At 39.2% G+C, this 15,192-nt stretch overlaps 2 protein-coding genes across 2 annotated transcripts in view; both read right to left on the minus strand.

Moving 5' to 3' along the window:
• Positions 1 to 113: 113 nt before the first annotated feature.
• Positions 114 to 9,922, minus strand: gtf2h1 (general transcription factor IIH, polypeptide 1). Its single transcript, XM_088340037.1, has 15 exons — positions 9,525 to 9,922; positions 9,016 to 9,185; positions 8,747 to 8,939; positions 8,429 to 8,594; positions 7,910 to 8,003; positions 7,690 to 7,839; positions 7,506 to 7,585; positions 6,894 to 7,027; positions 6,730 to 6,811; positions 6,574 to 6,662; positions 6,372 to 6,489; positions 4,130 to 4,220; positions 3,894 to 4,009; positions 861 to 953; positions 114 to 779 (listed from the first exon to the last, which is right to left on the minus strand). Exons 2-15 carry the CDS (start codon positions 9,167 to 9,169, stop codon positions 693 to 695), a joined length of 1,647 nt encoding a protein of 548 aa, XP_088196163.1. The 5' UTR covers positions 9,170 to 9,185; positions 9,525 to 9,922; the 3' UTR covers positions 114 to 692.
• A 3,827-nt stretch (positions 9,923 to 13,749) lies between these two features.
• LOC148362580 (uncharacterized) overlaps positions 13,750 to 15,192 on the minus strand; it is a 38,868-nt gene continuing 37,425 nt past the window's right edge. Inside the window, exons 39-40 of the mRNA XM_088340428.1 lie at positions 14,354 to 14,477; positions 13,750 to 14,283 (exon numbers count right to left, since the gene is read on the minus strand). Of these exons, the coding sequence (XP_088196554.1) occupies positions 14,094 to 14,283; positions 14,354 to 14,477 (314 nt within the window). The 3' untranslated portion in view covers positions 13,750 to 14,093. The remainder of the gene's footprint in view (positions 14,284 to 14,353; positions 14,478 to 15,192) is intronic.

Consider the following 15,192-nt stretch of genomic DNA (forward strand, 5'->3'; position numbering starts at 1 on the left):
CTGTCCCTTTAAAAAAAATAACAGAAAAACCATCATACGGCGTACACAATTTGAAATGAGACCAAAAAATACCCCAACATAAAATACAGAGAAAATGTATAATTTGACAGATATGCAGTCATTAAATTGTGTTTATTTCGCTCCCTAAAACAAAGGTATGAAATGTGCTTGTATGCAGTCACCAGGATGCACTACCAACAAAAAGCACTCAAGCTCTTTAATTCAAGAGTCACGTTTTGTATATACAGTACAGTGCAGACAGAATCGGACAGTTTGAACGGTGTCTCACCCACCAACACTCTCCAGTGCGAGGCCTCATTTGAATATTGCTAAATCTGGAACACGTTTCCATTCTGTCCTATTTTCCAAAGGAGCGATTAAAAACGCCAACAGTCCCCTGCTCGTCATCCTGAGACACCCCACATGATTTCCAGGCAGTATTGAACCTTTATAAAAGTCCCGCAACCGATTTCTCATCCGTAAAAAGAACACAAAGGTTAAGAAACAAATTCTGTGCTCCTTCCGTAAACATGAAGAGACGCGGCAACGGCAGCATCCGTCGATGTCTGCATCTCGGGCCGTGCGGGAAGCCGCCTGGCCGCGATCGGTCTTCTCAGTGGGCGTCGAAGGATCCTCGAGACGTTCCTTGTCCGTTTTGTATTCATTGTCCTCCGCCGATGAAGTGACCGGCGTCAAGGTTTCCGCATCATGCGTCGGGTTTGCCAGACGTGGAACTTGCTGTATGCCGTCTGCAGCATCTGCTCTAAGTGTGCTGTTAGCTGGTGTCAATAAAACGTCAGCGAACCATGAATAACACAAATCTAAACACACCAACCAGTCTTGTTTAAAACGTTACTTACGTTTTTATTCAAGTACTGACGTTGAATCTTCTCTTGAAAAGGACAGAGTTTGGATGTCTGAAATCTTTCCAGGGTGGACTTCATTTTAACCAACTGCATACAAAAGAAAACATTTGATTAATATAGGCTCGTTCTAAGAAGATATCTCAAGCCATTAATTGGACACGCTTCCAAAAACAGTAGTATATATGAAATATGTGCATTATTTTATCACTTATTTATTATCACTCGAGGGCCACGTCCATTTTCGTTGTCACATTATGTTCAACCCATTTTGTAACAATGATAATAAAAGTATATTCTATTCTATTTTAATAAAAGCCATGCATACTTGTGTTCATTTCATAAAATGTAATATTTAAAAAGTACATTGAATGTTCTTGTATAAAACTGTGCATAAAATGTATTTCTTATAACCTAAAAAATAACTCTTTGTTTATACATGTGTGTTATACATGAGTTTATGGTGAGATCCAATCTGAAACCTCAGTGGAACTGTTTAAATTTAGGCATAAAACATACTTCTATTTTATAGCTTATGAATAACCTACATTTTATTGTTATTGAAACATCTGGTGCAGCCTGGTCATCTTGGAAGGGGTATTACTTCATGTGCTGTCCCTTCTCAAGGTTTTTTCATTTTCCTCATGTTGAGTTTTTTTTTGAGTTTTTCCTTGCCCTCATGTAGGTTTTAGATCAGGGGATGATGTAATAATAGTCTGTAGTTTGCAATAACCTGTGGTCTGTTCAGGCGTTTGAAACTCTTGTAAATTAAGGGCGTCATTGATAAACATGACTTGACTAGTTGAGCAACGCTAAAACCTAACCACGAAGACCACCAGTGGTACAGATGACATTCAAAAAGGCGTTCAATTTTATCTCATCATCACACCATTTTTTACTCAGGCTGCCATAAATGAATGTTAAAAGAATGGAGACAACACAAGGTCGCCCTGAAAGATATAAATAAAAGCAAAGTCTGATTCATCATCAGGTACCACAGAAAATTTTCCCTCAGTGTCCTTCTCTGCGTTGTTTTATGGATTTATGTATCTACTGACCAAACACTGCCTTATTGGCTTTACATAGGGCATTTTTATTTAAAGTTTGTACGAATACGCAGTACATTCAATAACTTTCATTGTACCCATTGTTCTTGTGTTTATTAACAATTATATCTACTTAATGCTACATTTAAGATAATACATTAATATTTATACGATAACTTGACTATTCGTTTCAATAGTAGTTAAGTACATTTCTAAAATAATCTTTAGTTTCAGCCTTATTTGATATTGCCAGCTTGCGATACTGTAGCAGAGGCATCAACAATATAAGACACCTCCTTCTTGTGGGCCCTACAGATCGCTTAATATGTGGCCCCCCGGTAATGTTGACCACAGTATAAAACAAATTCCCCATTTTACCAGATGATGACAGTAGCCCTTTAGCCACTTTGCTCTTGGCTTTTTGTGAGAATTTTAGCCCACCCCATTTCCAACATTGCTACTGTAGATTAAAAAAAAAAAGGAAAGTGAGGGCCGCTGCTTTTAGGACAAGTGGAAGTTGGAGTATTTTTTTCACTCAAATTTAAAACTACTGCGTATGCCTAATTTACCAAGAGACTGTAGCTGTTTTCAAAGAATATCATATCAAGAGGCACTGCTAGACAAAACATGATGACTACAAAAAGCTAACTGGAAATGATCGCTGTGAAAAGGTGAAGCATCTGAAAACGGTTTTAACGGCACAGCAGTGCTTTTTCACGCGACCATGCGAGTCATATGAAAATGCTACAAAGGCGAGGTTCGAGGTGGTGGCGCTGATCGCCAAGCACTGCAAACATTGTGGGTCAATTTATTAAAGAGAGTCATAAAAATGGTCGAGAAAATTTGTCTTGGAAGGAAGCAGGAGTTTGACAATATTTGCCTGGCTCGTAACTGTAGGGGAAATTATAGTTTGATTATAGTTTGAATGTGCCTTTGTATGATGTTATCCTCAAAAGTGGCTTAACAAAGCAAAAAAATTATCCAGGTGCTGTTTGTGTTCTTGCAACAATTGTATCCTCTTAGGGCCCGCTAACTTTTAACAAGATGGCCTTTGCATTTGGAGCCGGGAAGCCCGTTTGAGAGCTTGCCTCCCCACATTCCAAGCCCGCACGAGAGCTTGCCTCCCTACAATTACAGAGACGCATTGTGTTACAAAGTTTCACTATCCTTATTGCTCATTTATTATCTAGCGACTAACATTATACATTGCATTTAAACATGTCAGTCCTGTCTAAGCCAATCAGAATTGTTTCCTGTGCTCATATAATCTCTTCGTCAGATGTGTTGTTTCATTCTTACATTTTTCCAATAAATGAGCCTCTAGCCATGGGCGGGGCATGCTTTTCCTTCCTGATCTGATCCTGGAAGCACACGCCTCCGATGGAAAGGGTATCAAAAACTGAAATCTCTGACTCAGAGTGTGTTTTTCTTCATCTTAATACAATCTCGAGTTTTAACCTTGACAGTAATACTGTGATAAGGAGAATTGAAGACGTCTCATTAGATATTAGGAGACAATTACAAGCAAAAGGAACACAGTGTGACTATTTCTTTTGCCTGCGATGAAAGCACGGATGCACCAGACACAGCCCTGTTACTAACGTTTTAAGAGTGGACAGCGGCACGAACGTGTGGTTTAAACAATGCCAGGCTGAAAAGTCGGCCCTCACACATTTTCAGCTCACCAAATATGGCCGGTTTTTAAAAAAAGTTTAGGCACCCCTGCTTTTAAGTCTTTATTCCATGTCTACCATAGAGTGCCATATAAAGTCAAGTTTATATGTACAGCCCTTAATCACAAAAAATGTCCAATCTCATTACATACTATGTTTCACAATCTTAATATCAAAGACAATACAATTCAATTCTGGTCCTCATTAACTATAATAAACGAGGCATTCTAGTATATAAAAGCAACTGATGTAGAAACATGTTGAAGCGCTTTGTGATTTACAATAGGTAATGGTACTAAAAAATGAGTCACCTTGTCCTCCAAAAACGGCGTGTTGACGGGAAAACAGGACCAAAAATGTCTCAACAACTCCCCGACAGCGGTGTAAAGCTGTTTCAGTTCCCCTTGAATGTCCGATGGCACCATCTCTGCCAGTATCAACATCAAAACAAGGAAAATAAACTCATATTATATCCTAAACCGCGGGAGAAAACCCCCCCAAAAAATGAGGTTAAATATTTTTGTCAGCGATTGTTCGATTGACATACGATTTATGGCTTGCTGCGAACAGGTCTGCATGAGGAGGCCGCCGGGAGAAAGCGCCGCGATAGCCGAAGTTGCTGCCGTGCTGCTCGTAACCTGCACGGAAGATTTTGAACTGAGACACTTGCGCATTTTAGTTTGCCACCAAGAAAGGTTTGCATCAAACTAAAGAAAAATCTTACATTGCTTTTGTTGCAGTATCCAAAAACCACTGTTCAGTTTACCATCCTCTGAATATGTGAATGTAGACTATTTTGTTTTTTTTAAAAACAGCACTATATTATAAAAAAGAAGTGTGTATATTGGGGTTGTAAAGTCAAATGGACAGAGGGCCGAAACAACAAGCTGAGGCCCGACTGATAAAATGTTGAAAATGAGAGTAGCTGCTAAAGCTAGTTGTAGAGTTGTGCTAGTTGTAACTTGCAACCTCTAAAGCAATGTTAGATAATACTGAAGCCAACAGCTAGTCGTTAAACTAAATGTGCTCAGGGAAGGTTGAAGCCAGCCAAAAATTAAAAATATATATACTTAAAAAAGGCTTTTTTTGCAATTAATTCAAATGTTCAACACTTTATTGAATAACAATAGATGCTAATGTTAGTTTTTAATGCTTGGTGCTAATACAGCTGGTGAAAGCATCTGCAATGTCAACTGCTTAAGCAAAACTAGTTTCTAATGTTGAGCTAGTTGCAGCTAGCACCACTTAAACCAGGGGTCGGGAACCTATGGCTCGCGAGCCATATATGGCTCTTTCTATGAATATCAATGGCTCAGAGACAAATTTGATTGCATGCAAAATTTCTCCATCTTGTTCGAAACTTGAGTTGTTCATCCTATTCAGGTACACGCAAATCCAACCCAAAGCTAAGTGTCCAACGTTACTTCGCAGTATATATAGGGCACGTTTTTCACTACAATTTACAGTCAAGGTGTCACACAAAAAAGGGGGGAAAAACTCGTTTTGGCTGTACAACGCTAAAGAATCCTTTATATAAAAGTTCACTATATAATCTGTGTTCAGTGTTCAGATACCTTATGATGAATCCACAGAACACACTGTAAATACGCCAAAACACAGGAAGAGAACTTAGTCTTTTGATTGGGTGAGTGGGAGGGATGGGTGGAGCCATGCAAAAAGGGCAAGCACTCCCTCCCATCTCTCGCCCTACGCCATCTGCGCCAAAAGTGAGCTCATCAGGCTCCCTATTTGCAGAATGTTGTGACGTTTTTACACAATAACTGCTTGCATCTGGTTTTGAAACCAATATGTATGAAAAAAAAGGGTCAAAAGGAGTTTAACCGATCTTGAGTAATTGCAAGAAAGAGACAAGTTTAAAGTGGTATGTTTGTTGATTTTGGGACAGGGGCTCTGGCATTATTCTCTTTTCATATTTTTTATCAAATCATCAAAAATAAATGTGCTGAAGACTAAGCTTTTGTCTGGGGTGCGGGTTTAGCAATTTTGTAAATTTGTCTCATAATATATGGTGTGGCTCTTTCCCAAAATAAAATTAATATTTTTTGCTTTTATGGCTCTTTGAGTCAAAAAGGTTCCCGACCCCTGACTTAAACCATTGACAATAAAGATACATAAGTTAACAACTAGATGCTAAAGCTAAATATTGCCCCACCTCTTACATTGTATTTTAGGTATACTCTGTGCATATATTATCAATTTTCTTAATTGAAACGATTGATGCTAGAAGCTGCCCTTACTGCCTGCCACCAGAAGTCTATAGTTTGTATACATCTATATACCGCAGCCATATCCCTCTGATGGGGGGTGGCTAAAGTCCAGAATATACTCAAATTCACCAACCATTCATTCCCCTTCGCCCTTCCCAACCTGACACCGAATACTTAGCTCTCAGCACAAGAAGGGCAGCGTTTCTTTGCCATGCAACCCTTCATCAGCAAAGAGTCCCGACAGGATTCACTGGTTTACCCCCTCCACATCATATACGCCAGTATCAGTCTTTCTTACCTATCTTTTTCCCAATTACATCTATCCCTAGCACAAATGAAATAATTTTAAAATGACAATTGCATTAAAATATAATCAAATGGAGTGCAAAAATCTATTGACCAAAACAACACTTTAGGGGGGAATCATGCACTGTAAAAAAAATACACAATGATGTATTATACAATAATGTCTCAAGATAATCTCAGGGGCCATTGAAAACCTCCTCGTAGGCCACATTTGGCCCTTGACTTTGACATACGTGCAATAAAGTGTAATGAAACCTGAGTTAGGTTGGGTTTGTAATTGGCCATCTCGTCCCGGACTTGGTTGACAGCGTTGATAATTTCTTGGCTTGAAGTATACTTTAAGGACTGTAGAGGTACAGGACCATGAGCATACCTTTAAAAAAATAAGAACTACATTGAAAACACAGGAAAGAAAATAAATTAAAACACTGACTGATGACAGGGAAATTATGCTAACCTGTCGGACTTTTTAAGGTTTAATGCAACCACTTTGGGTCCGTTTTCCCTTTGCAAATCCTCATACTCAATAGCTTCTTGCAATTTCACCTAGGAAAGATGAAAAAAAAATTACAAATTAGTCTGAAAGCATCATTTGATAGTAAAAAAAAAATACCTTCTTGATGGGAGGCTGAAAGACATCAGAATCCCGGGAGTTTCCATCGGTGCTGCTCGTCTCACTACCTTGGTCGTTTTCTCTAGAATGCATTGAAAGTGAAGTTTTGAATAAGCAGATTATATGGAAATCGTAATTCTTAATATCTCTATCCATATTTGTACCCCTTGCGTGAGCCTGCTGCCAGCACCATGGCGCTGTGATGGTTGAAGCGCTTTATAATGGCGGAGTTGCTGCTCTCCTTCACAGATCTGTTTGAATTTGAGGTAGAGGGCAGTGGTGTGCAGACACCATAGCCCTATAACAAATACAGGCAAGGGATTGAAACGTTTTTTATTTGAAAATATTATTATGTAATCATTTACAATCAGAAAAACGATATTATTTATAAGAATGGGAATATTAAACATGTTTTACTTCATGATTTGATACTTAAAATTCCTTGTTCTGCCCCTTTAAGTGTGCACGTTTTCACCACATTGGGGTACTTTAAAGCCATCGCCAGTACAACAGTAAAAGTGACTTTGAGCATTTGTTATCAGCAATCTAGCAGTGTTATTCTTAAAGGGTGTTGCTTTCCAGACTGAACAATACCACTGGGAAAAAAATCAAAAGAACCACCAAAGACCTTTAACGTAATATTTTGCAGTGGCTACATTAAGAAAACACTCCCTTTCATGGAACAACAAGGATTAACAGATTAAGTTTTGATTATTTCACATAGAGGAAACATCTGCACAAATCAGAAATCAGCTTTGGTCCAGAAAGACTCTTACCTCATCCAAGGATTTGTCTTCTAATGACTGCAAGTCAACGAGAGGGTTCTTAACTCCTTGCACCACCATTGATTTCAACCCTTCATTCAAAAAACATTTATAAAAATGTAGGTGGATACAATTTCAAATAATGATAAAATAATTCTGAGTACCATGAATTGGTACAACAAGGAAATACATGTACCTTTTTCATCCAGTTTGGCGCATTCTGTGAAGATGTCCTGCGTGCTAGTGTTAATGCGATCTCGGTGAAAATACTGCGACTGGAAGAAGCGTGTCCAGAACTCCTTCTCGGTCAGTTCATGAGGAACACTTTCACAATACTTATGTTTCACTGCAACACCGAGTAGACATGATGTAGATAACAGTTGCATATTTAGAAAAACATTTTCAGGTTAATTTACCTGCAGGATAGGTTCTGAAGATAGATTCAATGATATCAGCAGTCAGATTATATCTCAGGCCGTTGCAACCATCTGTTTGAGGCCGTATGTCTGCCTGTAAAGTCAATTCTTGTTTAATTGTAACGCCCTGTATATTCTATTCTATTCTATTCTATTAAACACAAGGAGTCTCAAAGGGCTGCACAGACCAGACGATTGCAAACTACTGATTATTATTACACATTCCCTAGTATTTTATTAAATCCTGGGGTGCCATGTCTACAAAAGTACTATAAGGAAAATAATCAAGAAACGATCAAAATTGAATTATGTTAGAAAAATTGAAAGGTTGCCGAGTATGTGCATCAAAAACGTTTATGCAAGATGGAGCATTTATGCCTTCACTTAATGATGGTTGGTTTAATAAACATGATAATCACAGACTACTCGGGCCACGTATACCACAGAATAAACCGCTTAGAATACAGCTGACATTCTAGATAAACCGTACTCAGATATTTAAGAGGTTACCATACTCACCAAAAATGCACCAGATATACCAACTTCCTGTTTATTGTTGCATACTGCAGGATCTGTGCCATTTACGTTCCCTAATCGGTTAGCCCAGAATTCTTCAGCACTGATCACTTGGCTGACCACTAAATCTTTATATAACTGAAAAAGAACCGGGTCCTCTTGCAGCATCCTACAGGTGAAATTAATACATTTAGAATGTTACTACAAGACTTGTTTTTGAAAAAGGTCATCAAGTTGTCTGCTGTTAAATCTTGGATTTAAAAACTTTGCAAGAGGAGCAATCATTATTGACATTATTTCTTGTTTAAATTCGAAGTTCACCTGTTTTTCTCCTCCAGTTCCTTGTTAGCTTTCTTCTTAAACTTGGGCAGGAGCTGCTGCAGCAGCTCTTTAGCAGCTTCCCGTTCTTTGAGTGCAGTGCTCTCATTTGCAAAATGGAATGTGGTACTCTCACCAGAGTGAAGGACTAGCTGCAGCTGAACTTTTGCTTTGCCGTCAGGGCTGATTTTCTGACCTGTAATACAAGAAATAACACTCCATCACACGTTGCCTTGGGGTTATTCTAATGTTTACATGAGCAGAACTCTCACAGCGAATATCCGCATAGAGGTGGCTGACTGTAAAGCGGTCCTTTCCCTCTGGACTCCAAGCTATGCGTTCAGCCATCAAATAAAGAGTGCCATCCTGTTTCTTCTGGCGAACCTTTTTCACCACCAGGAGCACCTCTTCTGACAGTGATGCCATGGTTCGATCGTGTAAACTGAGAGGGTGGGGGAAATAGGAACAATATTCATCGTTATGCAAAGGTCAAAAATTAGGAATCAACTTAGACACATGCATGTTCGCGAAGAAACAAAAATCCTCGATTGCAAAAAACAATTGTGATCCATACAAGATGGTTAATGGTGCAACAAAAGACTCTTCCATTTCAGAATTTGTGGAATGATTATTATCTGCTGCTTAGGGTGCAAACGGCACAGTCAGTATACTACTTGGTCATGTAATTAAAACGAATAGCATCAACTCAGCTCGTCACTATTATGTTAGCTAGCTCGAACTGCTTAAGAGCAAAAGTCGGCAGGAAAAAAACTTACTTTACCTTAGGACTGATGGGCACTGATTTCACCCGTTATTCACTGCATTATCTAAAAATTGGTATCTGTAAAACCCCGAATCTAAATAAACGCGCCATGGATCCCCCAAAACGTAGACTACTCTATGAGAGAACAGACATACTTTAGCGGCGACATAACTGGCTGATACGGTGTAACATTCAAAATGTCCGACTATGAAGTCAAGCGAAAACTGGTTCCGACTAGAAAACAGTACGTGGTAAGAGACAAAAAGAAAAACAATCAAATAAAAATAAAATGTGTATTGCAAATAAACACAATAGAATATTTGATAACACCAAAACGTTACTATCGTTTATGCATTGTTTTTATTTTTGTCAAGGCTGTCAGTACATATTTGTGTGAGCATCGATTCTAACATTAGATGCACGAATCGCTTCCGACTGATAATGCGAACTTCCTGTTACCGTCATAAAGAATTAGGATCCCTTAAATGTTTTCGTACTGGCTTAAAAACACACACAAAAACGTCTCATTAAATTGACTTCGTTGTTTCATTAATTTCTTTGTATGGGGAAGATATTTGTATGGAACATTTTATTTTGATTTTAAAATTTAGAGTGATTATATTTTTTTTAAATAATTGGATACCCTAATAAATGTGAATAATTTACTTCTTAAAAGAGAAGGAGATAAAATGTTGCTAGTGTGGGTCACTTTAAGTCTCTATAGGGTGACATTATTCTTTCTTGTGCTTTTTAGCACTCTCTTTTTGTTGAGCTTACAAAATACAGTGACACACTGTCCCTTTCAAAGAGAAAAAGGTCAACTCAAGATGCACTGTAGCATTAGTCTCAATAAGGCCATTCGTGCAGAATTCTACCGGAAAAATGACATTCGATTTTGTGCAGACTTTGTATGGTTGAATTCATTTAAATGTTCTCAACCATTATTAGTTTTAATGTCAAAACCTTACACATATGTTTTGCACTTTTATAGAGACTGTGTGTATTAATTAGCGCCTCCTAGTGGTTAAAAATGTTTTAAATTACATAATAGGCAAAAATACGTTAACTATCATATAAATAGGCATATTGTTGAAAAACTCGTCTCATCTTATCTCATCTCATCAGCTACACCGCTTATCCTCAGTAGGGTCGCGGGGGTGCTGGAGCCCATCCCAGCAATCATCGGGCAGTGGGCAGGGGACACCCTGAATTGGTTGCCAGCCAATCGCAGGGCACACAGGGACAGACAACTCACTCGCTCATTCACACCTAGGGACAATTTGGACCGGCCAATTCACCTGAAATGCATGTTTTTGGAATGTGGGAGGAAACCGGAGTGCCCGGAGGAAACCCACGCAAGCACGGGGAGAACATACAAACTCCGCACAGGAAGTCCGGAGCTGGATTTGAACCCACGCAGGAGGTTCCCAAGACATGAACTGTGCCGCACATGCGCTAACCACTGCGCCGCCATGCTGCCCTGAAAAACTCGTAAGTTGAGAAATTAGTATTCAGTTTACATAACATGGAGATCACCTAGAAGGTGATTGTCCTCCATCTAGCTGCTATGGGTACCTCACAAAACCCCCCAAAATATTTTCTCCTTTTTCCTTGTTTATTTTGTTTTATTTTTTCTTCCTATAGTGTTCGTTTTTACTTTTTTATCTCTCTTTTTTGTTTTCTTCTTGTTTTTCAACCCCATTTCTCTCTCTCTGTTTTTTCTTCAAAAATGATTTTCAAAGAAAAAAAAGGTCACTCTGAGCATCTGTAGTTTGTGTTTTTCCTCATGCTTTTTAGCACTTGTTTTTCAGTTGCACTATAATATACTATACAATACAGCGACATCCAGTGGTCAAATATTGCACACTGTTCCTTCAATTTGCACTAAATTCATATTAATGTGTTCCTTCAGGTTATCTGTGCCACTAAAAACCCAACAAGTATTTTAATTAGAGAAGTATACATGATTTTTAATATGTCAAAGTTGCTTATTTTTTAATTGCTCAAATCAGCTGTAATGACTTTATAGATTTTTCTTGAAATCACTGCTGAGTTTTTTAATGAAATATATGGATTATATTTCATGTTTGTCAAAATGAAAGTAAACTGTTAATTGTATTGCAATAGTGCACTCACCAAATAATTGTCACACATATCTAGTGTTGGGACTAATGTGTTACAAAGGAAAATGTCCCTGGAGGCTGGAACACAATTAGTTTTTTTGGTAACAAGTACCGTAACACGCTATTAATAACATTTTGTAACCCTAACTGTCATCACAAAATGATGCGTTCCTCTTCAACTTATTAAAAGCAGTTAATGATTTAACAAGTCATTTGATCGCTAAATGTTTCTTTTCCGCTCACGATGTAAGATAAAACGATCAATTTGCCAGCAGCAATGAGGAAGGTTGGGTGTGTTAATATTTACCTACGGAGTAAAACTGAATACAGTTATAGGGGCGCAGTTTAAAGCACAGAGTACAGGGAAGTTCATCCTTGTGGAGATATTCTCCCTACTGTAAATAGTCACGCCTAAGCTATATTTACAACTATTTAATAAAATACTGAAATCAGAAGGTCTCCTAATGTGCACATATTTGGTTGTGTGTCACCAGCAGCGAATGGTAGGCAGCACGTGGGAAAGGGGCATGGCTTATACATGAACAACAAAATTAATGAGGCAAATGGGAGCACAGAATTTATGGTAAAAGTGTGCTGAATTTTGGCCCTTTTAACCTGCAAAATTACTTGTGCAATACACCATATCTGGATTTAAAAAAGAAAAAGTTTTAGAGAGTCATCAGAAACCGAGAATATTCGAGTGGTTTGAAGCCCAGAGACAAAATGGATATGGAGTGACTCGGCTAAGGGTTCGTATGCAAGCTCTTAACATTGCACAATTCAAGAATCGTGAAAGGTTCACCGCTTCCACAGGTTGGTGTAAACCTTTTTTGATTTTCTTTCTTTGTGTGTCTACTTAAAATGAGTTTTAGGGAGTGGGCTTCAATCCCAGTATATACGGTAGTTTGTAAAGTAATAGTTGCCTTGAGAGTAATAGGCTACTTTTAGATGCCAGCTTTCTAGCGGGTCATGGAATAAATTTTCTAATGCAGTAACTAGGCGTCACCAGGCTGTACTTGCCCAAGACACATTATAGGAAGTGGTGTCCCTACAACCCTAGGTGTTAAGGGATATAACCAACCAACCAACCAACCGATCGACCAACCAGTCAGAACCAGAACAGGAGGACCCAGATGCGTAACGTTTTCACACAAGCTTTATTTTACGGGAATGGGGCAGTCATGTGTGTGAACACAAACGCCAGTTATTCGGCGATCGCTGGGCGGAAGGAGTCAGACAGAAGTCTGGCGTGGAAAAACAGGAAGCCAGAGGCCGATGAGATCGATACCAAATACCCGAGCAGAGACTGAACAGACAGGGTAGATACCGGACAGGACGGGACAGCCAAGAGCAATACCAGATCCACGAGCAGATACTGGACAGACAAAATTGATACCGGACAGGACGGGGACAGACAGGATCGATACCAGATACTGGAGACTGGAGTCAGATATCCGACAGGACGAGACAGATTGGATCAATACCGGATACTGGAGTCAGATATCAGACAGGACGAGACAGACGGGATTAATACCGGACACTGGAGACTGGCGCAGAATATCGGACAGGATGAGACAGGCGGAATCGATACCGGACACTGTAGCAAGATATTTTAGACAGGATGAGACAGAAGGGATCGATACTAGACACTGGAGACTGGAGTCAGATATCAAACAGGACGAGATAGATGGGCTCGACACCCGATACTGGAGTTAGATATCAGACAGGACGAGACAGACGGGAATGATACCAGACACTGGGGACTGGAGTCAGACATCACACAGGACGAGATAGACGGGATCGATACCGTACAGGATTCACAAGCAGGATACCGGACAGAGTCAAAACACACATCTTGCGGGTACAGAGATTCGTTGACGGACTGACAAGGGGTGAGTGAGAGCACTGAGCTTAAATAGGAGGGAAGTCAATCAGGCAACGAGCCGCAGCTGGCCCCAAACAGGCGGGGCCAAGTGAGGGCAATGGGCAACCGTGACACAACCAACCAACGGACCAACCGACCCATAATTACAATTTAATGTTTTTCAACAACACACCCGACAGCAAGTAACATTCCACAGTAGAAATGAGACAAAACACTGCAATAGGAAAATGTTTATTGGAAGTAGACTTTATACAAAAGTCAAGGAAGAAAAGTGGGCATGTGCCATAAACCCACATTTAGAAGAGAACCACACAGCAGGGGCAAAAGTGCTAATGCTCTATGTTTTTTGTTTCCTTCGAAAGATCCGTCATCACTCAGGAAAATACATTTCACAATGCAAAGTATCTGAGTGCAGAAAACTAAGCTACCCTAAAAAAGTGGAATAAAGAGTAATGTGCAACTAAATCAAATATTTTACTCTCGTCAAACAAAAGAGACAATAAGGGGCCACATTTAATTCGCTTACATTAAAAAACGCCATTCTGATATTGCCTCAAAGGGAGAACGAAAGATGTTTTTTTAATGCCCGAATTGAGGAGTTCTGTTCTGCGTACAATGAGTGGGTTGACAGCCACACTCTTCGATGGAGATGTAGGAATGTTTGATGTGGTTGCCGTCGGCGCAAATCATCTCCACTTCCTTCTTGCTGGTGGCCGTTTCTTGACAGCATGAGCAAGAGTGCGTCAGACTGTTGCTTTCCGCAGAGTACCTAAGCAAAGGGATAATGGATTTCAGTTGAGAAAAAGTACTGCAGCTTGGCTGTTTTTGAGGAATCTCACATGGATGTAGACGCTCCGCAAGATCCCTCGCAGGTTGTCATTTCCACTGGCACGGCCGACTTGCAGTTGTTTACGTGCAAGTAAGTTGTGTTTGTGTTCAGTTTGCATTTGGAAGGGAGAGTAACTGGGAAAGACAACACATTGCACATTAGTCGTTACAATTTGAGAAAAAAACTATAAGGATGACCTAAAAATACCAAATTGGCCAGAAATTTGAAAGTGCGCCTTATAATCCAGTGCGCCTTATAGAACAAAAAAAAACGGTGGATCAACTTGAAAATGTGTACTGTAGTTACAATTAAATGATACTTTTTTCGGTAACTGTTCAGCATTTTAGAAACATATAGAGTGTTCTTTGCGTGCCGTTTTGTGGTTAACATGTTAATCGTTTATTGCTAACATGAAACAAGAGAGGAGTGCAGGACTTGGACAGTAGCTCAGACGCCAACTTTAGAACACTCATTGCAAATCCTATTTTGTCGTTGCTTCGGACGATAATTGTCCAAAAGTATGAAACATGTAGTGATTACTTGAATGAAGTTTTTGTTTATGGTAACGTTTTGTACAAAATTACCTACTCTTGTTTGAATCGTTGTTAATTGATACCATATACGGTTATTGTTCTGCCTTTGAGAAACAAATAGAGTTGTCGTAGAAGGCTCTCTTGTGGCAGATGTCATAATTTTAATTAATGCTCTGTGAAATAAATCATTTTAATTCAAATGTATTTATTTTTTATACAACCTGCCTCATACTCTAGTTTTAATTCCATGCGCCTAATAGTCCAGTGCGCCTTATATATGAAAAATATATCACAAAAGTCTATTTTTGGGTGGCGC

The sequence above is a fragment of the Urocampus carinirostris genome, chromosome 7 (assembly GCF_059441175.1).
Source record: "Urocampus carinirostris isolate Australia breed hairy pipefish chromosome 7, RoL_Ucar_1.0, whole genome shotgun sequence".
Taxonomy (NCBI): Eukaryota; Metazoa; Chordata; class Actinopteri; order Syngnathiformes; family Syngnathidae; genus Urocampus; species Urocampus carinirostris.